Source organism: Capricornis sumatraensis, chromosome 4, assembly GCF_032405125.1.
Source record: "Capricornis sumatraensis isolate serow.1 chromosome 4, serow.2, whole genome shotgun sequence".
NCBI classification, from domain to species: domain Eukaryota; kingdom Metazoa; phylum Chordata; class Mammalia; order Artiodactyla; family Bovidae; genus Capricornis; species Capricornis sumatraensis.
Window position 1 is genome coordinate 88,961,335 of NC_091072.1, and position 25,482 is coordinate 88,986,816.

The following is a 25,482-nucleotide window of genomic DNA, read 5'->3' on the forward strand; positions in this document are numbered from 1 at the left end:
GCTTTTACTGAAAATGTACTTTTTATAGCATTCATGATTTCACACCTGTGATTAACTAGCAATGATTTCAATACTTACAAACTCTTCTGCCTCTGAATTTGTCATAATGCATGAAACTAAGCTTATAACATTAAGAAAAAACAACAGCTCATCTAATCCATCTTTATATCCTTCATGACAGCAAGATGCACAATTGAGTTCTTTAAAAGGGCTAAAAGTGATTGACATAAATTCTGAGCTTATTTTTAAAGCTGTGTAAATGCAACATTTTTAAGACAACATTTAAAACAAAGGTCACACTTTATGAAAACAAAATTCTTAAATCAGGCTTTCTTCATTCTTAGTCATTTGGCATTCTGCTCCATTTAACATTTTATATTGCCCAACAAAGAGTGATTATCTTTTACTGTTTTTGGAGATGACTGATCAGAAGATGGTGTTACATGCCTACTACACCGATGGGATCTTGCCTAAGATCAGTTTGCTTAAAGATATTATTTTGCTATATTTTGGTTGAATATTGGGGAGTACTTGTATGATTCAAGATTAAGTCTGTGCTATTTCTTTAAGAACTGAATGCTCTGGATATATATTTGATAATTAAGATTTTAGACAAATATTCACCAGCATTAGGTCTATTAAACTGAGATACACTGTGGGCCTAATATCAAATAATAAATACATGAAGTAAACATTAAGTATCTTAAAAGAAAGACCACATGATCCTTCTTCTGTAAAAAAACATTATTTGTTTGAAAGTATGACCTTTCCCTCAACTATTACTTCCTTAATATGAAAAAGAGACAAAATAGGTTGAAGTAAAAACTCCAGCGTTACACTCCACAGCCCTGAATGTAACTGGTGAGATCTTGGTTTTGACAATGACTTCTCCATGCCACCCTGTAGAGAAAGATGAAACAAATGGTAATAAGGTTGAAACATAGCTTCACTGTATTACATATATTTCAAGTCCTTTGGGAAAACAACATAGTTTATCAATACATGAAATAAAAGCTACAGACAGATCCAAGTATTGCTATTTATTAACTGGAGATATGTATACCAAGGACTTCACATCTCCCCCAAACCTTCGCTGGGGCACAGAACATCTGAGTACAAATGTTGAGTCCTGTGTAGTTCACAGCACAAATGCAAAGTGCATTCCATATTTACTTAATTACAAAAATAATGTCAAGATATGACAAGGAATTAGTATAAGGTGGAGAATCTTAAAACCTCTAGAAATTCCCAAAAATAAATTGAGGAGTAAAAGAATAAGATTTTGAATCCGTTAAAGTAGATTGTTTCTATGTTAAACACCATTTAGCATGAATCCAAAGCTGCAATTTTCAGTTCTCAGTACCATACTTTGATCTTTGGAAATATTCTCTCACCTCTTTCATAACAATAGGATAAAACAGCTCTCTCCTTTAATACTTAACACATACCACAGTCTGTAATGGGAACTAACATAGTGTTGTACATCCATTATATTTCAAACACAAACAAACAAAGCAATAAAGTCCTAGAAAAAGAGGTCAAATTTGTGGTTAGGTAGAGTGAGGGAAGGGGAATTGGATGAAGGCAGTCAAAGGTACTACAAACTTCCAGTTATAAGATAAATAAATACTAGGGATATAATGTGCAGCATGGGGCTTCCCTGGTGGCTCAGCAGTAAAGAATTTGCCCGCAATGCAGGAGATACAAATTCAGTCCCTGGGTTAGGAAGATCTCCTGGAGGAGGGAAGGGCAACCTGCCTCAGTATTCTTGCCTGGAATAATCCCATGGACCTGGCAGGTAACAGTTTATTGATCACAAAAGTCAGACAGGACTTAGTAACTAAAGAGCAAAAACAAATATAAAACATGATAAATATAATTAACACTGCTATATTTTATAAATGAAAAGTGTTAAAAAGAGAGTAAATCCTAAGAATTTTCACCACACACAAAAATTTTTTTTATTTCTTTAATTTTGTATCCATGTGAGATAATGGATGTTCACTAAATTTATTGTGATACTGTTTCCTGATGTAAGTCAAATCATTATGCTATACACCTTGAACTTATATAGTGCTTTACGTCAATTACATCTCAATAAACTGAAAGGGGAAAAAAAACACATACCATGCTCTAATGCCTTGTGGATCACTGACAACCCTCTTTGCACATGCTACAGCTTGAGTGATGTCATCTTGCAGCAAAGCTGAAAAAGAGGTGGTGAGAAGTGAAAATAACATTCATAGAAATGTTAAGTTTAGGCTCAGTCAGCTTTATTCTGTTAGGCTGAGGAAAGAACAACTAAAATAATTTTTAAGGGTCTGTTTATCTGTTGATGTTGGGGGAAACTCTTCATTCCATCCCATTTGGCATCTGTTTCTCATTTACCAAAGTCATTGGAAGCTCTGGAATTATTAATTAGCATGATAGAAGGTTTTCTTTTTACTAGGAACTATTGGAAAAAAAAAAAAGACAAACAAGCAGAAACTGGTCTAGCAGGTTTTTGCTCAGCAATTCAATGCTGGAAATTGATTCTAAAGAAATAATAAGAGATGTACTGAAAGACATGTATACAAACTGTTTCATAGCAATTAATAAAGGGCATAAATGGAACTAGCCTAAATGTTTAACAGTAAGAGTTAGGTTGATACATTATAGAGTACTTATATTGTGAAAATCTATTCATTTTTAAAAAACAATAAGGATTGGTATTTGTTGACAAAAATAATTTTGTGTAATAAAGACAAAATTGTAAAGCAGTGACTATAGTACAATTTCACTTTTGTTATGTGGGTACAAATGTGTATAATATAGCTTTACATTCATGTCCGGGATTGTTGTGTATTCCAAAAGAACATGTGGATACCAAAATTTCCCAATGGTCATACATGTCTGGGTAGTAAGAATTTTTATTCAATGACAACAGGTTATTCCATAATACAAATTTTTTAAAATAAATTAACTGGATACAAAAGTATATTCTTAGACTCATCTTCACTATTAGGATTTGTAATATTTAAAAATTTAGCAGTATCAATTCTGCTATATTTCTCCAATATTTCAGGCACTCAAGATTCTACATGCTTTGGGAGGTTCAAAAAAAATGTAGGGGATATATGTGTACCAATGGCTGATTCACACTGAGGTTTGACAGAAAAGAACAAAATTCTGTAAAGCAATTATCCTTCAATAAAAAATAAATAAATTAAAAAAATTTTTTTTTAAAGATTCCACATGCTTTCTCTATTTTAAAAGGAAATCAATAGAATACTTGTTTCACCTCAATTAAGCAAATTTAGAAATTAACTTGTTAGAATGACAATTTTTATATAGGAGCTGTGTTTTTGGAGATTTGTTCTAAAGAATTTATAAATGAAATGTCATAATGTTTCTAATTCACCTTAAAATCACTCAGCAAAAAGAAGTTTATATATATATACACCTAAGTAAATATGCCAAAATGTTAACAACTGTTAAAGTACGTGATGAGCATATTTATGCTTATTATAGTAATGTTTCTAATTGTCCATATATTTAAAATATTTTATAGTAAAAAGTAAAAACAATTTTTTAAAAATACCACGCATATTCCTCCACTTTGATTAACTAGTAATTCTTTTGTTTTCCAATAAAGGAGGGTAGATTTTTAAAAAAACACCACCCAACAAAATTATCGCTAATCCTCCCCAAACAAGGAAAGTAGAAGGAATGGCATTGTTTTCCAAAGTATCAATATGTCCAGTTATGATAAAGTGATAGGTCATTCCAGCAACTCCTGTATGTTAGCAAACAGCAAACTTTTATGATTAGAAACTTAAGAAATTAGGAGGAGGAGAATAGAGTTTCTAGATATTAAAATGGAGTTTTTATAGGTCCCTGATGAACCCTTCAAGATTTTTTTATTTCTATTGAATCTTGACCTATAGGATTGTTCCAATTTTCCCATAAGATGTTTATGGAAAAACCTGAACGAACTTTTTGGATAACTCAATAGGTATAACCAGGTGAGTCCTGTGCCATCACTCCACATTATCTTGTCTTACCGCTGCAGGGTATATGACAGGCATTAACTGCTCCTGGGGTTTTGCCATCATTACACCACCAGTGGCTATTGATTTGAAATATCCCATAATCAGTGCTTCTGTCTCCACTATTGTAGTTTGTAGCTTGTGTGTTATAACTGCTTTCCCATCTGGCCAAACACATCCCTGAAAAAAACATATTTTGAGTAATAAAGAGTGAATCATGTGACTTACAGTTCATAGCATAATCAGTTCTACTTAACTAGTTCTATTTTACTAACGACTTACTTTACAAGTATAAAGATGCATTTTACTTGTAAAGTGTTTTAACACTTTGGTGTTAAAGGTCCCTTCAGAGAATTCTTTTATTAGCAAATGATTTGGTAATACAAATGAAAAAGATAACATATTTTTAAAAATATCTTCCATTGCTATTACACTTTCCTTAGTACTAACACCCAGGTAGGATTAAGCCTAGAACAGAAAAATCAACAGAGTTGTTGAGTGGGTTTGGTCATTAGCAGCAGATGCATATGCTAATGGAAAAATGCTTTTTATCAGAAAAAAATAAGGATTTTCTGGGAGAAAGAAAATGTATGATACCGAAGGTGAATTTGGGTATCAAATTATAATGCAGGCAAGAATCATAGAATAGGAAAGGCTGGGTCATCCATCCATCCATCTAGCAATTGGCTAACTCATTCAAAAATATTTATGGGGGAGAAATGTCTGAATTCAGTACGAAAACTACAGTGATGACATTGACAAATATGGACTAAAATACAAAGGAAATTTTCCTTACGGCACATCTTAAATTCTGTGGAAGAAAATGAAAAATAATTAATGAACTAGAGTCAGAATAATAAAATGTCATTTCATGCTGCATTTCAGGGATCCTTATATAGATATTGATTGAGGGGAAATAGTTCTACTGTCCCTGTTTTAAGAGTTCAATGGAATTTTTAAAAAACCTTGATGTTAAAAGTGCAACATCATGTTAGAGGGATTAAAAATGAGAAAAATACTGCCTTATTCAGAACCCAAGATCCAAATTAGAAATGGCTAGAGTCAAACAACAAGGGCTTGACAGACATGTTCCAGGTGCTAAAATGTATCTTATAGTCAGTCTACATGTGCCAGTTGTCAAATTTAGTAGCACTAGAGGAGTACATGGGAACCTTGCATGCTTAGAATGATGTAGAATTTGACCCACCATGCCTCATTCCTTCACCTGGTACATCTGATTCTAAAAGAACAAGTTGATACTTTTAACCATTGTAAGTGTATAAGCTTTTGAACTGTGGTGTTGGAGAAGACTCTTGAGAGTCCCTTGGAGTGCAAGGAGATCCAACCAGTCCATCCTAAAGGAGATCAGTCCTGGGTGTTCACTGGAAGGACTGATGCTGAAGCTGAAACTCCAATGTTTTGGCCACCTGATGCGACGAGTTGACTCATTGGAAAAGACCCTGATGCTGGGAAAGATTGAGGGCAGGAGCAGAAGGGGACAACAGAGGATGAGATGCTTGGATGGCATCACCAACTCAGTGGACATGGGTTTGGGTGGACTCCGGAAGTTGGTGATGGACAGGGAGGCCCGGCGTGCTGTGGTTCATGAGGTCGCAGAGTCGGACACGACTGAGTGACTGAACTAAACTGAACTGAAGTGTATAAACCCTCCAAGAAAGAAAAAAACATTCACTCAAAGACCCTTTCTTTTGGTTCATCCTCTATTAGTATCTGTTCTACACCTAGCTAACTATTTGAAAGGATGAAAAAGAGTTAACTTACAGTTTGCCAGGCTGATTCCCCTAAAGCCATCCATTCCAAATCTTTTCAGAGTTCTGGCAAGCTCACATCTCTCAAAGACCTTGCCTTGGACAGCGACCAAAAGGAGGAGAAGCCCCAGAATAAGGAAAGCCTTCATGTTGACTGAGAAGCCAGACCTCCAGGCTGACCAGGGGAGCTGGCCCTGCTTTTTAACATCTTTTCACTTCCTTCTTATGTGACTGGTTTGGGAGCTCCACCCTCTGAGACATGTGGAAAACAGGAAATGTTTATTGGTTCACTAACTTTAAAATTTTCTTTCTTATGTTTGAAGAGGGAGATTCTGACGTCCTAAGAATTAATCTGCAATAAAATAGTGAAATAACATTACTTAAAGACATTGCTCAGGACTAATTGGGATTAGCACTATTGCCCAAAGCGGAACTTTTTCCTATTTTATTATGAATTTGAGCAAGTATAAAAAAAACCTGAATGAACATTTGACTCAACTGAAAATGAATTCCAATCTTTCATTAAATTTTTTTTCATTAAGTTGCTTTATGTGCCTCCTGTATGTTGCCTTCATCTTTTTCCTTTAAGATTATTTTATATACACTTTCCACAAAAGAACATTGCCTGTTGTTCAGATAGGTATATAGTACAACACTATGTTGTTCGGCCAAATTCCATTCCTAACTTCTTGGTTACTCTTGTAAATTCTTAATTTATAAATCAATGTTTCGCTATTAGAAGTAAGCCTCGTGCAAATAACATTCTTAACTCCATGAACTGTGAACTTCCAGATGTTCAAGCTGGTTTTAGAAAAGGCAGAGGAACCAGAGATCAAATTGCCAACATCCACTGGATCATGGAAAAAGCAAGAGAGTTCCAGAAAAACATCTAGTTCTGCTTTATTGACTATGCCAAAGCCTTTGACTGTGTGGATCACAACAAACTGTGGAGAATTCTTCAAGAGATGGGCATACCAGACCACCTAACCTGCCTCTTGAGAAACCTGAATGCAGGTCAGGAAGCAACAGTTAGAACAGGACAGGGAACAACAGACTTGCTCCAAATAGGAAAAGGAGTACGTCAAGGCTGTCTATTGTCACCCTGCTTATTTAACTTATATGCAGAGCACATCATGAGAAACGCTGGGCTGGAGGAAGCACAAGCTGGAATCAAGATTGCCGGGAGAAATATCAATAACCTCAGATATGCAGATAACACCACCCTTATGGCAGAAAGTGAAGAGGAGCTAAAAAGCCTCTTGATGTAAGTGAAAGAGGAGAGTGAAAAAGTTGGCTTAAAGTTCAACATTCAGAAAACGAAGATCATGGCATCCGGTCCCATCACTTCATGGCAAATGGATGGGGAAACAGTGGAAACAGTGTCAGAATTTATTTTTGGGGCTCCAAAATCACTGCAGATGGTGACTGCAGCCATGAAATTAAAAGACGCTTACTCCTTGGAAGAAAAGTTATGACCAACCAACATAGCATATTCAAAAGCAGAGACATTACTTTGCCAACAAAGGTCCATCTAGTCAAGGCTATGGTTTTTCCAGTGGTCATGTATGGATGTGAGAGTTGGACTGTGAAGAAAGCTGAGCACTGAAGAATTGATGCTTTTGAACTGTGGTGTTGGAGAAGACTTTTGAGAGTCCCTTGGACTGCAAGGAGATCCAACCAGTTCACTCTAAAGGAGATCAGCCCTGGGTGTTCTTTGGAAGGAATGATGCTAAAGCTGAAACTCCAGTACTTTGGCCACCTCATGAGAAGAGTTGACTCATTGGAAAAGACTCTGATGCTGGGAGGGATTGGGGGCAGGAGGAGAAGGGGACGACAGAGGATGAGATGGCTGGATGGCATCACTGACTCGATGGACATGAGTTTGAGTGAACTCCGGGAGTTGGTGATGGACAAGGAGCCCTGGAGTGCGATTCATGGTGTCGCGAGTCGGACATGACTGAGCAACTGAATTGAACTGAACTGAACTCCTTTCTGACAAAGCCTTACTTCACATTTTCATGTTAGAACATAAAGAGTCATTGTAAAGCAAGGGAATTTTACAGCAAAAAAAAAAAAAAAACAGAAAAACAGAATATGCCACCCCAAGAATCTTCCCCTTTGACACAAGAAAAATTTTGAGCTGAAGGCAATGCAGAAGAAGATCCAAGAAAAGTTCTCTGTTCTCCCCCTATTTTCCTGAAAGCAGCACATAAATTTGTGCAAGAATTAATCATCAACATCCGTAGACACATATTAGGCCCAAGTCAGGACTAGAGAACTCTGGAAAACAACCTATACTGACTAGCTATTATTTTCCATTAGTTTCTGATGTATTTATTGTACCACTATTTGCTGCCCTTGGAAGCCCAGTACTCTTTGCCTCTGTCTTGTAGTTCCCCTAAAAATATATTGTTCTTTGGTTAAGATGATCTGTAAGTCCAAGTCCTAGACACCTCTTTGAGTTACTCACCACTTTCATTTCTCGTAAGTATATATGAGATGTACATGTTAATATACTCATTTCCTTTTCTCTTGTTAAGCTTTTTGTTACAGAGTCCCAGCCAAAAACCTAAAATAGTGAAAGGAAACAAACATTTCCCCCTGTACAGTTTCTGGTGAGGAGGATGGGACCGTGAAAGGCTAGAACACTCCATTCTCCCTGGAGACTGCAATTGAAATATGGGATAACAGACAGCAGACCAGCAGAAGGTACAGATTCTTACCATGTCAGTCTCCCAGCTCTTTCTCTGTAGTGCACAGACAAGAGAGGAGGATAAAACTTTCTCCTTTTCCCTTCCTTTCCAAATTCACAGTGGCAGAAGAAAAACATTTGTGAAAACAGACCTTGAATTGTGATTCTCGTGAATCTGTTTTTGTTAATCAGCCCCTATGGTTACTGACTCTTAGCCTCGCAGGAAGAGTTACGTTTTCCTTTGTCGTCTGTCATAAGGACGAAAAACCGTAAGATGAGAATCTCCATTTGTTTTGTTTTCTCTTCTGAGAACTTGGCTTTGTCACCAGTGAGAATACTCCCTTTGTGGGGTTGGCGGGGTGCAGGTTGTCAGGCTTGCATCAGCAGTTAGCCAGCCAGCCAGCTAGCAGCCGAAGACATGAAGGGGACAGGCAATATTCTCTTTGTCCAACCATGCTGGCTGTCAGGGAAATTTGTCTTAATGAAGTGTCTCAGGTCATAAGAGGCCTTTAGGGCCTCTACCTTTGCTGCCTGGTTTGTGAAGGAAAAATTCTCCTCTCAGTATCACCTTTCTGGTAGCATAGGTTAGGAGGTCAGTTATGTAAGGTGTCCCACTTTGCAGGACATAGAGCTTTCTTTGTCACCTGAGACAAGGAAGGTCTTTGTTTCTTAGGCTTTCTCTGGAGTGGCTCTGCATCTTGAGAGGCCTACGTTTCTTAAGGGACAGCTCTTGCGTCCTAATAGTATAAGCTCTAATATTGGTGTTAAGCTCTTGTAAGCCCTAATATTGGTTTTAAGCCATGAAAAAGGCTCACTGGCTCAGACTCACAGTTGGAATAGATATATTGAAGACTTGAACTTTTACACCTAAAAGGACTTTTAAGATAGCTCTCATCTTAAACAAGTGTCCTACAGGTACCAATGGGAAGATCAAATTGAGAAAAAAAAAAAAGGAAAGAAAGAGAGAAAAGATAGAAATAGATACAGAAGGTACAGGGTTTTCCTGGTGGCTCAATGGTAAAAAATCTGCCTGCCAATGAGGGGGACCCTGGGTCAGGAAGATCCCTTAGAGAAGGAAATGGCTACTCACTCCAGTATTTATGCCTGGAAAATCCCATGGACACAAGAGGAGCCTCGTGGGTTACAGTCCACAGGATTGCAAAGTCAGACATGACTGAGCGACTGTGTGAAAGAAAAACAAAACACTTCCTTAACTTTCTCAACAAGGTTAGGAGGGGAACATCAGAGGACTGTCAAGAGCTACAACTGGCACTCAAGCAGGTATAAAACTTACAGAAATATTGATAGCCAGGAAATAGCTTTGACAAAGGTCCAGAAAAGGCACATGAAGGTTTGATTTATTGTCCTTTACTTTGTAAAGCCAACCCCACCAGGTCCAGACATCCCATATTTTGGGCCTGCACTACCAAAAAAATGTCAAAATTGTTGAGTTATCCTATCCTACTGTTAAACAAAGGAAAAATGTAATAATAATGATCTTAGATTTCTGATAAGGGCAAATATACCCTTGAGTTCTATCTCATATAAGACCTACAGTCCCTTCTCTGACCCTTGGAAATATTGATCTTACTGTATCTTTGAAATGTAAGCACCCAAAGAGATCCTTGTTGCTAAAGCAATTCAGTTCAATTCAGTCACTCAGTTGTGTCTGACTCTGCGGCCCCATGAACCACAGCACTCCAGGCCTCCCTGTCCATCACCAACTCCCGGAGTCCACCCAAACCCATGTCCATTGAGTTGGTGATGCCATCCAACCATCTCATCCTCTGTCGTCCCCTTCTCCTCCTGCCCCCAATCCCTCCAAGCATCAGGGTCTTTTCAAATGAGTCAGCTCTTCGCATCAGGTGGCCAAAGTATTGGAGTTTCAGCCTCAACATTAGTCTTTCCAATGAACACTCAGGACTGACCTCCTTTAGGATGGACTGGTTGGATCTCCTTGCAGTCCAAGGGACTCTCAAGAGTCTTCTCCAGCACCACAGTTCAAAAGCATCAATTCTTCAGCACTCAGCCTTCTTCACAGTCCAACAATCACATCCATACATGACCACTGGAAAAACCATAGCCTTGACTAGACAGATCTTTGTTGGCAAAGTAATGTCTCTGCTTTTGAATATGCTGTCTAGGTTGGTCATAACTTTCTTTCCAAGGAGTAAGCATCTTTTAATTTCATGGCTGCAGTCACCATCTGCAGTGATTTTGGAGCCCAGAAAAATAAAATCAGCCACTGTTTCCACTGTTTCCCCATCTATTTGCCATGAAGTGATGGGACCAGATGCCATGATCTTCGTTTTCTGAATGTTGAGCTTTAAGAAAACTTTTTCACTCTCCTCTTTCACTTTCATCAAGAGACTCTTTAGTTCTTCACTTTCTGCCATAAGGGTGGTTTCTTCTGCATATCTGATGTTATTGATATTTCTCCCGGCAATCTTGATTCCAGCTTGTGCTTCCTCCAGCCCAGCGTTTCTCATGATGTGCTCTGCATATAAGTTAAATAAGCAGGGTGACAATATACAGCCTTGATGTACTTCTTTTTCCTATTTAGAACCAGTCTGTTGTTCCCTGTCCTGTTCTAACTGTTGCTTCCTGACCTGCACACAGGTTTCTCAAGAGGCAGGTTAGGTGGTCTGGTATGCCCATCTCTTGAAGAATTCTCCACAGTTTATTGTGATCTACACAGTCAAAGGCTTTGGCATAGTCAGTAAAGAAGAAATAGATGTTTTTCTGGAACTCTCTTGCTTTTTCCATGATCCAGCAGATGTTGGCAATTTGATCTCTGGTTCCTCTGCCTTTTCTAAAACCAGCTTGAACATCTGGAAGTTCATGGTTCACATATTGCTGAAGCAATTACAGGACCAGAAACAAACAAATATGAGAGATAGTTTTTTAAGAAAACAAACCGTTTGATATTTTCATAAGCTCCCTTGCCCCAAATTTTGTCCATAGCCTCCACAAGATTATTCATTGAAGACAAGTAAAATTCTTAATAGTCTTTTCCACAAATATTGGCAAAAGGCTTTAGCCACCTGAGTGGGTAAATTTAACTTGTTCTATCTGCCAAAAATGCCATTTAGGTCTTCTATAAGCTAGAAAGTTTTTGTACTACTGTACTGGATATGTGGCTAAAATTTTTAAATGAAAGCTATGAGATCACAGTTTGCATCAGTCTCTATCTATATATCCATGTATATCTATGTATGTATGTTATGTATGTGTGATATTTTTATTCCTCTGGATAGTATTTGTAAAAACTTGTGAAAGACCTCTATTTAACTGGCTTAAAGACAATACAAGCACTTATTTAAACTAAGACTAGTCAAATAAGTTTATGTTGTCTCTACTTTATGCTTGAAATTATAAAATTATAAATTCTACCCAAGAACTAAATTTACAATAGAAATTATTTCCTTAATGTATGTCAATATGGTAGAGAAAAAAGTCATCTTTAAATTATTAGATTCTTTACTTCTGTAAGTTTTGCTACTTGCCTAGTTTGTCAACAAGAAAAATAACATAAAATGATGGTTAATTTTTAATATCATTAAATTTTCATGGCGACTCAAGCATAATTGTTAAGTACACATGAATTAAATAGATATAAGTGGTAGAAATGTTCGTAAATGAATTTTGCAGGTATCATTAATAAAATGTGTCTGCTTAAAAATAGTTTTCAAAATCTTTTTGTAACATTAAATGATATTCATTGATATCTAGTTCATTTCCAAATAAAATAGTGAAATATTAATTGCCAAACACATGTTTAAGTTTATATGCTTTTCACCTCTTATTACAGAGAAACTAAAGGTATTTGGGTCTGTTAATAACATGTTGTTTTTACCACTTAAAAAAAATTGTACTATGAAAAGGCATATGTCTTTAAAAATCACGAAGAGATATATTCCTGGAAATTCCCTGGTAGTCCTATGGATAGGACTTGGCGCTTTCACTGTTGTGGTCTGGGTTCAATTCCTGGTTGGAGAACTAAGATCCTGTGGCGTCCACACAGCACAGCCAATAAATAAAGATATAAAAATTTAAAAGAGCAAATAAGATAAAAGATAAGGGTTCTAGTAAACAGGATTTTAATACAGGAGAAAGGAGAAGGGAAATTATTGAGATGAAGGGAACAGTAACCCTAAGGACTCCCTGGGGCAAAGCCAAGTTAAAGAAGTCCTGGAAGACTTCCCTAGTGGTGCAGGGGATAACAATCCTCCTGCCAACAGCGGGCATGCGGGTTCAATCTCCAACTGGGAAGATTCCACATGCCAGAGCAACTCAGCCCGGGTGCCACTACTACTGAGCCTGCCAGCGGCAACTACCGAAGCCCAGGTACCTAGAGCCTGTACTCTGCAACAGAAGCCAGCACAGTGAGAAGCCCAGGCACCACAATAAAGAGTAGCTCCCCACTCACTGCAACTAGAGAAAGTCCACGTGCAGCAGCAAAGACCCAGCACAACAAAAAATAAACATTAGTTAATTAATTTTTAAAAACCCTACTACAAATGTGTGTAATAGACAAGCTTAAAAAAAAAAATGTCCTGGAATGTTTGAAACTATTGAAAGGAGTTTGACAACTCTGACTGAGATCTGGGGCGATGAATTAATACATGAATAAGTAAATGGAAGACTATGCAAACAAAAAGTAAGGCAATTGTCAATTCCAAGAAAACTAAAACACAAGAAAAGAAGATATACAACCAAATTATACAATCATAGTATACTCATCTGTGAGAGTTTGTACATGCTTGTAAAGGGGAATAAGACATGGGGAGTCCAGAGAGCTAAATCTTCATCTTCCTTGGTGGAAATCAGTAGAAAATACCCATGATTGAAAATAAAAAATGAATAGAATAATCATACTCTTGACATATATGGCCATAATAATAAAATAGAACTAAAGAAGCTAAAAATACCTAAGAAGTTGAAAGACATTGCCTCTAGTGTTGGGAATTGGATAAGAAAGTTTAGGGCTATCTCTCAGCATTTAACTTATAACACCTCATTTGACTTTAAAAAATGTGCGTATGTATTTTATGATTAAAAAAACTTTAAAACGTCTTATGTAAGAAAAAGGACTAAAAGATACACACCAGAATGTTTATACTGACACTCTTCAGAATTTTATTCAACTTGTATATTTTGGCATTTTCCAAGTTTTGTTCTTTCAGCATATATTACTTTTATAATTAGCAAAATAATAAATAATTACACATACAGAGAGGAGTGTGCAGAATCACTAAAAAAAGAATGATTTTTTTCAAGTCCTCAACATTCCTCTGTGTATATGAACTCACCCATATTGGTAGAAATAGTCTGCCAATTAACTTTAAATTTATCCTTCTTTCATGCAGCTCATCTGTACCCAGATCAGTGGTCTCTTAAGCTTCAATAGAAAGGAGTTAAATATTAATTTTCAATGAACTTCATGAGATGCATTAAAATGGCATATAAGCTATAGAAAAAGAAACATGAGAGAATATGTCAGAACAATCCTGTTTTGTTTAGGATCATTTTTATTGTATCATTAACTTTCTTAAAAGACTGAAAAATACTCTTATAAGAATAGAATTTATATTTCTTGGAATAAGAGATAAGTTGCCAAGCTCCTGGAACACTGTCCCATCCAGGCCTTCATTTGGGAGATTATATTATTGAAGGAGGATAAAGCAGGAAGAAACATTTCCTGAGGCCTGGGTACTTGAGGAGGCAAATTTGGCCAGATCTGAGATGATAGTGGTGACAGGCTTGAGAAGTGGCAGGGCCCTGCATCCCACTCCTTGGGGGTCCCAGAGCAGTGGTAAGAGGTCTCTTGGATGGCATGCAGCTGCTGGGAAAGTGAACATGAATTGCTCTCCCTTGGGAATCAATAAAGCTTTTTTAAAAAATATTTATTTATTTGGTTGTGCTGGGTCTCAGCTGGAGCAATGTGAACTCTTAGTTGCAGCATGTAGGATCTAGTTCATTGACCAGGGATTGAACCCAGGCCCCCTGCATTGGGAGCACAGAGTCTTAGCCACTGGACCACCAGAAAAGTCCCTCAACGAAGCTTCGAGAAAGAGCTTCGGCCTTCGAGTGAACCATGTCAGCCTGGGTAATTACCATCATATGAACATCTCAGTGATGTACTGAAACTCTAAGGTCTTCCTCAAGTTTTCTGGGCTTTGTCCTTTCTTGAGATGCTTGTAAGCTCCTGGGCAGGGGATAAGCTAAAGAAGTTTTACAACACCATCTTTTGGGGAAATGGGGCTTAGAGACAAATTTTGTTAGATTTAGAAAAATAAAGCAAAGTGATGGTTCTTGCACCCATTTATAGTATAGCAAATTTAGACCCTCTGCACTATTTGACCTAGACTTACCTTCTCTGAATGTGACTGCAGAGTGGGAAGTGAGATGGTTCTTGAGAGCCCTAGAGATGAAACTACTTTCCTGAAAATGGCTCTTCGATTTAATGATTTTGGTCACCACTGACCCTGGAGGTAAGCCACGGTGTTTTTAATTTTCAGTGACTCAGACCTGTCTGTCTTGATAAGCTTGTTTCACTATAATCTATCCCATCACTTTTTTGCTGTTGTTGTTTCTGCAATCTGGTTTTTATTTTCTTGTCATTCAGTCACTCAGTTGTGTCTGACTCTTTGCAACCCCATGGACTGCAGCATGCCAGGCTTCCCTGTCCTTCATTATCTCCTGGAGCTTGCTCAAACTCATGTCCATTGAGTTGATGATGCCATTCAACCATCTCATCCTCTATTGGCCCCTTCTCCTCCTACCCTCAATCTTTCCCAGCATCAGGGTCTTTTTCAATGAATCAGCTTTTCGCATCAGGTGGCCAAAGTATTGGAGCGTCAGCTTCAGCATCAGTCCTTCCAATGAATATTCAGCACTGATTTCCTTGAGGACTGACTGGTTTGATCTCCTTGCAGTCCAAGGGACTCTCAAGAGTCTTCTTCAATACCACTATTCGAAAGCATCAGTTCTTAGGCACTCAGCTTTCTTTATGGTCCAGCTCTCACATCCATACATAACTACTGGAAAAACCACAGCTTTGACTACATAAAACTTTGTTGGCAAAATGATGTCTCTCCCTTTTCTAAATTAAAATCTATTTGTGTCAATATATGAAGGACATGAAAAACTATATGAAAATAGCATAACCTCAGGAAGTATTAATAACTGACACTGGTAAAAAAAAAAAAAAAGACTGTATTAATGAAAAGAGGCATTGGAATGAGTTTTGTCAAAGATTGTAAATAGTCATTTGCTATGAAGCAGTGCCATTCCGTGGTCAGGGCAGCTCCTCTCATTAGCCAGCTGACACTGTCCTTGTGTAGTTTGGCTCAGGGGTGCAGAGGACCTAGTCTCATCTCTGCTGTGGCAGCATGGCTGCTAGGAGAATTTGGAAGAGGCAGGGGAGATGGGAGGGCTGGCATGTGGGGTAAGGGACACAGCTGGACTCTCCCAGGGAGCCCAGATGCTGAAAGCTGAAGATGGAGTAATTTCTAATGCAGCTGTGTAATAGCCCTGTGAAACAGGACCAGCATCCAGCTGCTCCCAGCAAGTCCAGCATCCTAGCCACAGGTCAGAGTGGCTCTCTGTGGGGACATTCCCTGACTCAGGGCAGTGCTTCACCCTAATCCAAAGCTGGCATTTTGTTGGCCAGGTTCTTGGGTCATTGAAAAATGGTAAATGATTTGGGTTTGCCTAATCCAAACCAGTGTGTCTTTTTCGAGGATTAGTGATCACTTTCTGTTCTTTTAGCTCTCAATGTCTCTGTAATTTCAGTTCCCGCTCTTTGCAAAATAGATCGAACAAGCAAGATGCTTTCCTGCATCTCATAACACCACCCAAACTCCAGAAATCATCTAACTTTTGTACTTAATTTACTATGTAGTCTTGGTGTTTTTGTGTTTTGAGTCAGATACTCAGTTCATGGGCTTTCCAGGTGGCTCAGAGATAAAGAATCTGCCTGCCAAGCAGGAGACGTGAGTTTGATCCCTGGGTCAGGAAAATCTCCTGGAGAAGGAAATTGCAACCTACTCCAGTATTCTGGCTTGGGAAATCCCATGGACAGAGATGCCTTGCAGGCTACAGTCCTTAGGGTCGCAAAGGAATCAGACACAACATAGCGACTAAAAAACAACAATCTGTTCATACTGAGAAAAAATACTACTACTTAATATACACAAGAGAAATTATTTCTACTGTGGTGTCAATACTGTGCTATAAAAGTTATTGTGGTCTAGCACAGAGCCACAACTTACTGACCCATGAATTGATCTTTAAGCCTAAAACAGGACCAGCCTAGTCATCTGCCAGGTACTTTACTGCTAATCACAGAGGAGATTCTACCATTCCTCACCCTTGCCACGCATCACTCTCTTTCGTCTTTGTTCCTGCTGTCTCCTCAATGTGCTGGGCAGACAATGGAAGAAATAATAGGTGCTGGTGTCAAAGACAACGCTGGGGGGTGAGCAGAACCAGACATAAAAGCTTAATCCCCGAAACAGTAAAGTTCAGCAATTAATCCCAAAGACAATGGAAACTATTCATGAGTATTAAACTGGAAAGTAACTGGATCAAAATCTTAAAACAAAGTAAATTAACACTCTCAACTGCATTCAGGGACTGCTGCTAGAAAACTATACAAGTAATTCAGATGGCAGATGAAGTGGGGAGTGGATAATAGAACTAGGAGAATTCAAGAGATATTTAGGAGGTTTGAATAATCAAGATTGGAGACTATTTTGAGACACAGGGATAAAAGGAAAGGTATATAATGCTAGCTTTTTTCTTTTATCAAATGCTTGCAATGTGTTAGCCACTTAATAAACATTATTTATAATTCTTTCAGGGGTCTTAAAGATAGGTATTATGTCCATTTTACAAATGAAAAACTAAGTCTCCCAGAGGAGAAAAGTCCTGCCCCAAGACATACAGATAGTGAGTGGGGGAGCTGGGAGTTAGATTCAGGTCAGGTCCATGGTCTTTTCAGTTTACCTCCTTACCTTGAAGTTCAAGTGAAAGGGAAGAAATTCTCTCACAACACACTATAACTTCTTTGTCTACCTCTTGCTGATTTTAGTTCCCAATATAATTATACAAATCCATTTTATGTGTTTTAAGTGTGATTTTCATCTAAGAGGTTAATCTAACTCCAGGCAATGCCGTTAAACAATCAGAGACTATTTCAAAATCAGTATTCTTTTTTTGTTAAACAGAGATGTTACTTATTTATTTTTGGCTGCATGGGTCTTAATTGCCACAGGTGGGCTTTCTCTAGCTGCGACGAGTGGGGGCTGCTCTCTAGCTGCAGTGCTTGGGCCTCTCATTCCCGTGGCTTCCCTTGTTGCACAGCACTGCTCTAGGCACTCTGGCTCCAACAGCTGCAGCTCCCAGGTTCTAGAACACGATCTCAGCGGTGTGGCACTGGGGTTATCTGCCTGGTGGCACATGGGATCTTCCTGGACCAGGGATCAAACCCATGTGCCCTGCATTGGCAGGTAGATTTTTAACCACTGGACCACCAGAGAAGCCCCTAAAAATCAATTTTCTTAATGTGAGTACAACTGATAATTGTGGAAAGTTTTTTATTTCTTTGTGCATACTTTCTTTGTACTATTTACAAAGTACATTTAAACTTTCAGATTCAATGAAATTATAACTTTAGAGTTCACTTCCCTTTTTCACATTATGAACAGATATTTCCCTTCCCACATGGGTCAGGTTACAAAAATCCTTCCTCAATTTACACAAAAATTGGGCATTCATCATTGAGAAATTGTAATGAAATAAGTAACTGATTTTTCAAACATGTGATAAAACATAATCTTGTTGACAAAGAGATGGGAATGTTCCTATTTTCGTTTCCTCTTTCTAGAAGAGTATTCTGATTTCATTTCTCTGTTAAGTATGACTTTTGAGTTTAAGGTTTGATCTTTTTATTTGTGCCAAATCAACTGCATACCATTAAAGTTCTTTCACTGAACTAAAACACAGTGATTTCAATCTGTAAATTAGCTCTGGTAACATTACGAAATGCTGAGGAGAAGAGAAGAAATAGTTGGAAATATGGGAATAAGGTAATGTACTTGGATCGTATTTTTTTTCCCTTTCTTGACAAACAAACATTTTATTTCTCCTCTTAAGAAGCAAATAAGATAATATGCTCAACTTCATATTAACAACAATTTATCTGTACACACTGAATTGAAGATGCTTCTCTTCTCTCTTTGGCATCACTCTAAATGAAGATGCAGCCACAAATTATTTCACCCCAACACCTCACCTCAAGTCAATATCATACCTCTGTAAGGTGGCTGGTTGCTGGCATGTGAGTGGTCTATTTCCAACTCTGTTAAATAGGAAGTGAACTCACAAACACAGCATCATTTTTCACACTGTCTCACATGAGCTGAACCAGAGATTATGAGGGCTAGTATCAGTGCTTTATACATTTATTTTGGAAAATAATTTCCTTGACTGCTGATTCAAAAGGATTTTCAATTAAAGAGTCACTTATTAATAGTAAATGAAAAATACTGTAAGAATATGGAATGATAAACTCTGCATACAGAATCTATGTGTTATCTTAGTAATTTTTATGTAAATCTCAAACTATTCTAAAATTAAAAGGTTCAGTTTAGTTCAGTTTAGTTCAGTCGCTCAGTCATGTCTGACTCTTTGCGACCCCATGAATTGCAGCACGTCAGGCCTCCCTGTCCATCACCAACTCCTGGAGTTCACTCAAACTCATCCATCAAATCGGTGATGCCATCCAGCCATCTTATCCTCTGTCATCCCCTTCTCCTCCTGTCCCTAATCCCTCCCAGCATCAGAGTCTTTTCTAATGAGTCAACTCTTCGCATGAGGTGACCAAAGTACTGGCATTTCAGCTTCAGCATCATTCCTTCCAAAGAACACCCAGGACTGATCTCCTTTAGAATGGACTGGTTGGATCTCCTTGCAGCCCAAGGGACTCTCAAGAGTCTCTTCCAACACCACAGTTCAAAAGCATCAATTCTTCAGCGCTCAGCTTTCTTCACAGTCCAACTCTCACATCCATACATGACTACTGGAAAAACCATAGATTTTTTTTTAAAAAAGTATAAGAGAGAACATAGTATGTTCTGGAAATCCCCTTTGAAGTGGGGAGTGGAAGTGAAGAATTTGGCTAGGTAGGCAAAAGACCTTTTATGCTATTCAAAGGAGATTCAATACATAAATTGTATAGGCTGGATGAGGATTCCTAGATCTGTGGATGGGCTTCAGGGGTGTTGCAAAACCTCCTGAGTTGTATAAGATTATATTGTCTGTATGTGTATATGTATGTTTTTCTCTGAAGAAAGTTAAAAACTTTCATTATTATTCAATTATTCTTGAAGGGAAAAGCACATAAAATGTGTTAATAATCACTGCTAAAGGTAATGTCGAAATTGAAATATTTCAAGCAAGAGATATGAAACAATTCTATTTTTGTGTGCAAAAAAGATCCCTTCTTGGTAGTCCAGACTACAGTGATCATGTGTATGTATTTGGAGAAGGAAGGCAGGAGTTAAAGCCAAGATGGTGATAAAGACCATGATCTTCAGACTCTTTTGAATTGTGGTCTACTTTGCAGGGGAAAGGAATGACCCCATAAGATACCCTACCCTACTGTTGCCATTTTCCTGCGAAAAAAATTACTGAGTCTTTGGGATGAAATGTCATTTTTGTAAACCAAAGTTTGATGGGATTATATATACATCTACCTTATCATTGTAGATAAATGCACTGTACAAAAAAGGTCTCAATGACCCATATAACCACAATGGTGTGATCACTCACCCAGAGCCAGACATGCTGGAGTGTAAAGTCAAGTGGATCTTAGGAAGCATTACTAAGCTAGTGGCAGTGATGGAATTCCATCTGAGCTATCTAAGTCCTAAAAGATGATGCTTTAAAGTTCTGCACTCAATATGGCAGCAAATTTGGAAAACACAGCAGTGGCCACAGGACTGGAAAAGGTCAGTTTTCATCCCAATTTCAAAGAAGGGCAGTGCTAAAGAATGTTCAAACTACAGTACAACTGTACTCATTTCACATGCTAGCAAGGTAATGCTCAAAATCATTTAAGCTAGGCTTTGACAAGATGTGAGTCGAGCTATTTCAGATGTACAAACTAGATTTAGAAAAAGCAGAGGAACCAGAGATCAAGTTGGTAACATCCGTAGGATCATAGAAAAAGCAAGGAAATTCCAGAACATCTACTTCTGCTTCATTGAGCACGCTAAAGCCTTTGATTGTGTGGATCACAACAAACTGTGGAAAATTCTTAAAGAGATGGGTATACTAGACCACCTTACCTATCTCCTGAGAAACCCGTATACAGGTCGAGAAGCAACAGTCAGAACTGGACATGGAACAATGGACTGGTTCAAAAATGGGAAAGGAGTATGTCAAGGCTGTATATTGTCATCCTGCTTATTTAACTTATATGCGGAGTACATCATGTGAAATGCTGGGCTGGATGCAGCTCAAGCTGGAATCAAGATTGCCAGAAGAAATATTAATAACCTCAGATATGCAGATGACACCACCCTAATGCCAGAAAGCAAAGAGGAACTAAAGAGCCTCTTAATGAAGTTGAAAAAGGAGAGAGAAAAAGTTGCTTAAAAGTCAACATTCAAACAACTAAGATCATAGCATCCAGTCCCATCATTTCATGGCAAATAGATGGGGACGGGGGTGGGGGGGGCATGGAAACACTGACAGATTTTATTTTCTTGGGCTCCAAAATCACTGCAGATGGTGACTGCAGCCATGAAATTAAAAGATGTTTGTTTCTTGGAAGAAAAGTTATGACAAACCTAGGCAGTGTTTTAAAAAGCAGAGACATCACTTTGCCAACAAAGGTCTGTCTAATCAAAGCTAAGGTTTTTCCAGCAGTCATGTATGGAAGTGAGAGTTGGACCATAAAGAAGGCTGGGCAATGAAGAATTGATGCATTTGAACTGTTATGCTGGAGAAGACTCTTCAGAGTCCTTCGGTCTGCAAGGAGATCAAATCAGTCCATCCTAAAGGAAATCAGTCCTGAATAGTCACTGGAAGGACTGATGCTGAAGCTGACGCTCCAATATTTTGGCCATGTAATGCAAAGAACTGACTTACTGAAAAAGACCCTGATGTTGGAAAACACTGAGGGCAGGCGGAGAAGGGAATGACAGAGGATGCGATGGTTGGATGACATGAGTTTGAACAAACTCCGGGAGATAGTGAAGGACAGAGAAGTCTGGCATGCTGCAGTCCAGGGGGTCACAAAGGGTCAGACATGACTGAGAGTCTGAACAACAACATGGGTCACTATGCATCAGCATCCTGGCAACAGAGAAGAAAAACTCTTCCCCCCGAACAGGGATTCCCACATGCTGCAGCAGCAACTGTCTCCAGGCTGGTGAAAGGTAAAGCCCACTAACCTCTTCTGGAGAAGGACTGAGGCTTAGCAACAGTGACAGCAGCTTTACGATCAACAGGTCATTTTCTTGAGCTGTCTGGAATGTCCAGTTTCAGGATGAAGTTAGAGTAACTATAGATACCGTGGACTGAGTAAGTATCCTTGGATTCTTTGAACTTCAAAGGAAGAATTGTTTAATAAAGAAGATAGAACACAATTTCCTGTTAATGTGGCCAACTGGGATCTTAATTAGGAAAACATCTCAGAATGGTGAAGCCCAACACTAAGGCAGGCCACCTTTCAGGATATAGAAGTAGCTATAATTCTATTGAGTTATCTACCTGTAACTCAGGTACTGGATAAATATCCTTTCTTTTCAACCTCACCTTACCATGAAGAGGTCATCTACAGTTGAATTAGCACTATCAGAGCCCACATTTCCTATAAGTGATATAAACTTGGCTCCAAGTGCTTTATACATATTTGCCCAAGTAACCTATCTTAAAAAAAAACAAAAAAAAAGGAGGAAAGATTACAAAGCTGCAGTAATCTCTATGATCCTGGCCAAGATCATTCTCATGAAGTTATACTTTATAAAGTACATGCTTATGCTCATAATTTATACTCTATGAAGCTCAATCTTTTCTTCTATAAAATGAGAGTACTAATGTTCATCCCGTAGCTTTGTTGAAATCACACCATGAAGATTACAGCAAAATTTAAACAACCAAGAAATGACAGCTCCTTTTCTACCCTCTTAGTTCTTTCTCCTCTCTAAACAAGAAAAACAAATTATTATTTTAATATATCACATGCCATAGCATTTACATAGACCACTCTTGACGATCTCAACAAACCACAAACCCAGAGGTAAGAAGATTTTTTCATAGTTGATGAATCTTATACTACAATAAGAGTGAGAGAAAACAGAAAATTTGTTACCTTCGTGGCATCTATTTATTAGTTGATTTTAGAAGTGTTTGAGGAAAAATAAATAATAAGAAATACCACCTGGAAAGACCACTATTAAAAACTTAGCACAGTAATCAAGATAGCATAATATTGAAGGGAAAATAAGACACGTAGGTCAATGGAACAGAACAGAAAGCCCAGAAACAGACTCTTACAAATATGCCCAGTTAATTTTTGACTAAAGAGCAAAAACGACTAAATGGAGGATGGACAGCCTTTTCAATAAATGGAACTAGAGAAATTGAGATTCATCAGCAAAAAAAAAAAAAAACTTGACCTAAAAAATATCACACTTTATGCAAAATTGTACTGAAAACAAAATTTTAATTTAAACTATAAAACTTATAGAAAATAACATAGGAGAAAATCTTTCAGACCTAGAATTAGGTAAAGAATTCTTAGGCTTGACACCAAAAGCATAATTCATAACAGGAAAAAACAGATAAATTGATCCTCATCAAAATAAACTTTTGCTCTGCAAATAGACCCTATTCAAAGGATAAAAAGACAAATTAGAGACCAGGGGAAGATTTTGCAAATCACTTATCAAAATTCTTTTGTCTAGAACACATAAAGATCCTTCAAATCTCAGCATTTAAAAAATAATAATCTAATTAGAAAACTGGGCATGGACAAAGAAAAGACATTCACAGACATTCCTCCAAAAAGGACAGGTATACAGCTGGCAAATAAACAACTGAAAAGACTTTAACATTATCATCCATTAGACGGATGCTAATTAAAACTACAGTATCCTGTCAAAATTAACAATGGACTTATTATACAACCTAGCAATCCACTTTTGGGTATTTATCCTAGAGAAATGTCTTCTTTCCACATAAGAACTTGCATATGAATATTCGTAGCAACTTTATTCTTAAATCGCCAATAACTGTAAACTATCCAAATTTCCTTGAGGTTCCTTAAGATGTTGTCTGTATCAATAGTTTGCATCTTTTTTTAAATCACTGAGTAGTATTCCATGGTGTTTAACGAGTTTGTTTAACCATTCACCCACTCAACGAAATCTTACTAGTTTATGGTTTTTGGCTATTAAGCATAAAGTTGCTATGAATATTCATATACTTCTAAATATCACTTGGGTCAAAGAAGAAATCTCAAGAGAAATGAAAGAATTGTTTAAACTAAATGAAAATAAAAATACAACTTATGAAAATGTATGGAATACACTGAAAATAGTGCTTACAGAGAAATTTATAGCATTAAATACATATATTAGTAGAGAAGACGACGTAAAATTTAAAAAAAAAAAACACTAAAAAAAAACAAACCCTAATATTCTACCTTAGGAAACCAGAAAAAGAAGAACAATTCAAGCCAAACCAAATGCACAAGAAAAGAAATAATACAAATTAGAGCAGAAATCAATGAAATTGAATATAGGAAAATAATAGAGAAAATCAACAAAACCAAAATCTGGCTCTTTGAAAAGATCAATAAAATTGATAAACTTCTAGTAGGCTAAGAGTACAAGAGAAGACACAAATTACTAAATTCTGATATATGTGCTGATCAGTCCAAGAAGAACTTTGAAAAATTATGCTAAGTGAAAGAAGCCAGTCACCAAGGACTACATATAATATGATTCCACCCATATAAGATGCTCATCCCAGGGAAGTACACAGAGACAGAAAGCAGATTGGTGACTGCCAAGTGCTGGGGTTAGGGGTCAGTAGGTGATAGCTGAAGGATACTTCCTTTCTTTTTGAGGTGATGAAAATGTTCTGAAATCAACTTTGGTGACAGGTATATGTATCTATGAATATATTAAAAACCACTTAAGTGTACACTTTAAATGAGTGAATTGATGGTACGTGAACCATCTCAATAAAGGCATCTAAGAGAAACAACAGAGTGCCAAAAATTGTATACAACAGGCTAAATTTTGTAAGAAAAGAATGGGGGGGGGGTGACAAAATGTTTCAGAACAAAAAGCTTATCTATGCATAATATTTCAGGGAGGACCCAGGAAACAGAATATATCTATTGCCTCCAAGGAAGAGAACTGGTGACGGAAGGACGTGCTTGGAGGAAACTTTACATTGTATTATCTTTTTGCATTTTCATGTGCCATATTATTAGGCAGATTTACCATGAAACTAATGAAGCTTAAACTTTGGGCCCCTCACTTGCACAGGCTCTTCATAAGGCCCCAAGAGGGCCCTAAAACATACTTACCTGTTTGTAAAATTGATGCTCATGTTTGTAAAATTTCCAAAAATGAGATGTGTTAACTTCCAACAACTCACCTTGCTATTTCTTTCCACTCCAAATTCCCCTTCTTTTACTTCTCCTTTTGTGATGTGTGAGGAAAGGAGAAGAAAGAATCTGGCTGCAAACATTTTTGGGAGCCCATGCTCTGCAACAAGAGAAGCCACCTTAGTGAGAAGCCTGAGCTCGCCAACTACGGAGTAGCCGGTGCTCGCTACAACCAGAGACAGCCCAAGCGTAGCAAGACCCGGTTCAGCCAATAAACAAATAAATGAAATTTTTAAAAAAGAAATGTTTGACCAGTTTTATTGAGGTATAAATAACATACAAAAACCGCACTTTAAA

The 25,482-nt window shown here is 37.7% G+C and overlaps 1 protein-coding gene across 1 annotated transcript; it reads right to left on the reverse strand.

Moving 5' to 3' along the window:
* LOC138077589 (lysozyme C, kidney isozyme-like) lies at positions 1 to 25,271 on the reverse strand. The gene is made up of 5 exons (XM_068969673.1): positions 25,176 to 25,271; positions 5,811 to 6,149; positions 4,044 to 4,208; positions 2,128 to 2,206; positions 1 to 900 (listed from the first exon to the last, which is right to left on the reverse strand). The coding sequence occupies exons 2-5, from the start codon at positions 5,944 to 5,946 to the stop codon at positions 834 to 836; spliced, it is 447 nt and encodes a 148-aa protein (XP_068825774.1). The 5' UTR covers positions 5,947 to 6,149; positions 25,176 to 25,271; the 3' UTR covers positions 1 to 833.
* Positions 25,272 to 25,482: the final 211 nt, after the last annotated feature.

Excerpts from the sequence above, each read along its gene's own strand:
- LOC138077589 (XM_068969673.1), bottom strand. The coding sequence starts at position 5,946 with ATGAAGGCTTTCCTTATTCTGGGGCTTCTCCTCCTTTTGGTCGCTGTC. Across the intron at positions 2,207-4,043 it reads CTGTCATATACCCTGCAGCG|CTTTGCTGCAAGATGACATC; the intron begins GTAAGACAAGAT and ends CCTCTTTTTCAG. Across the intron at positions 901-2,127 it reads CCACAAGGCATTAGAGCATG|GGTGGCATGGAGAAGTCATT; the intron begins GTATGTGTTTTT and ends CTTTCTCTACAG.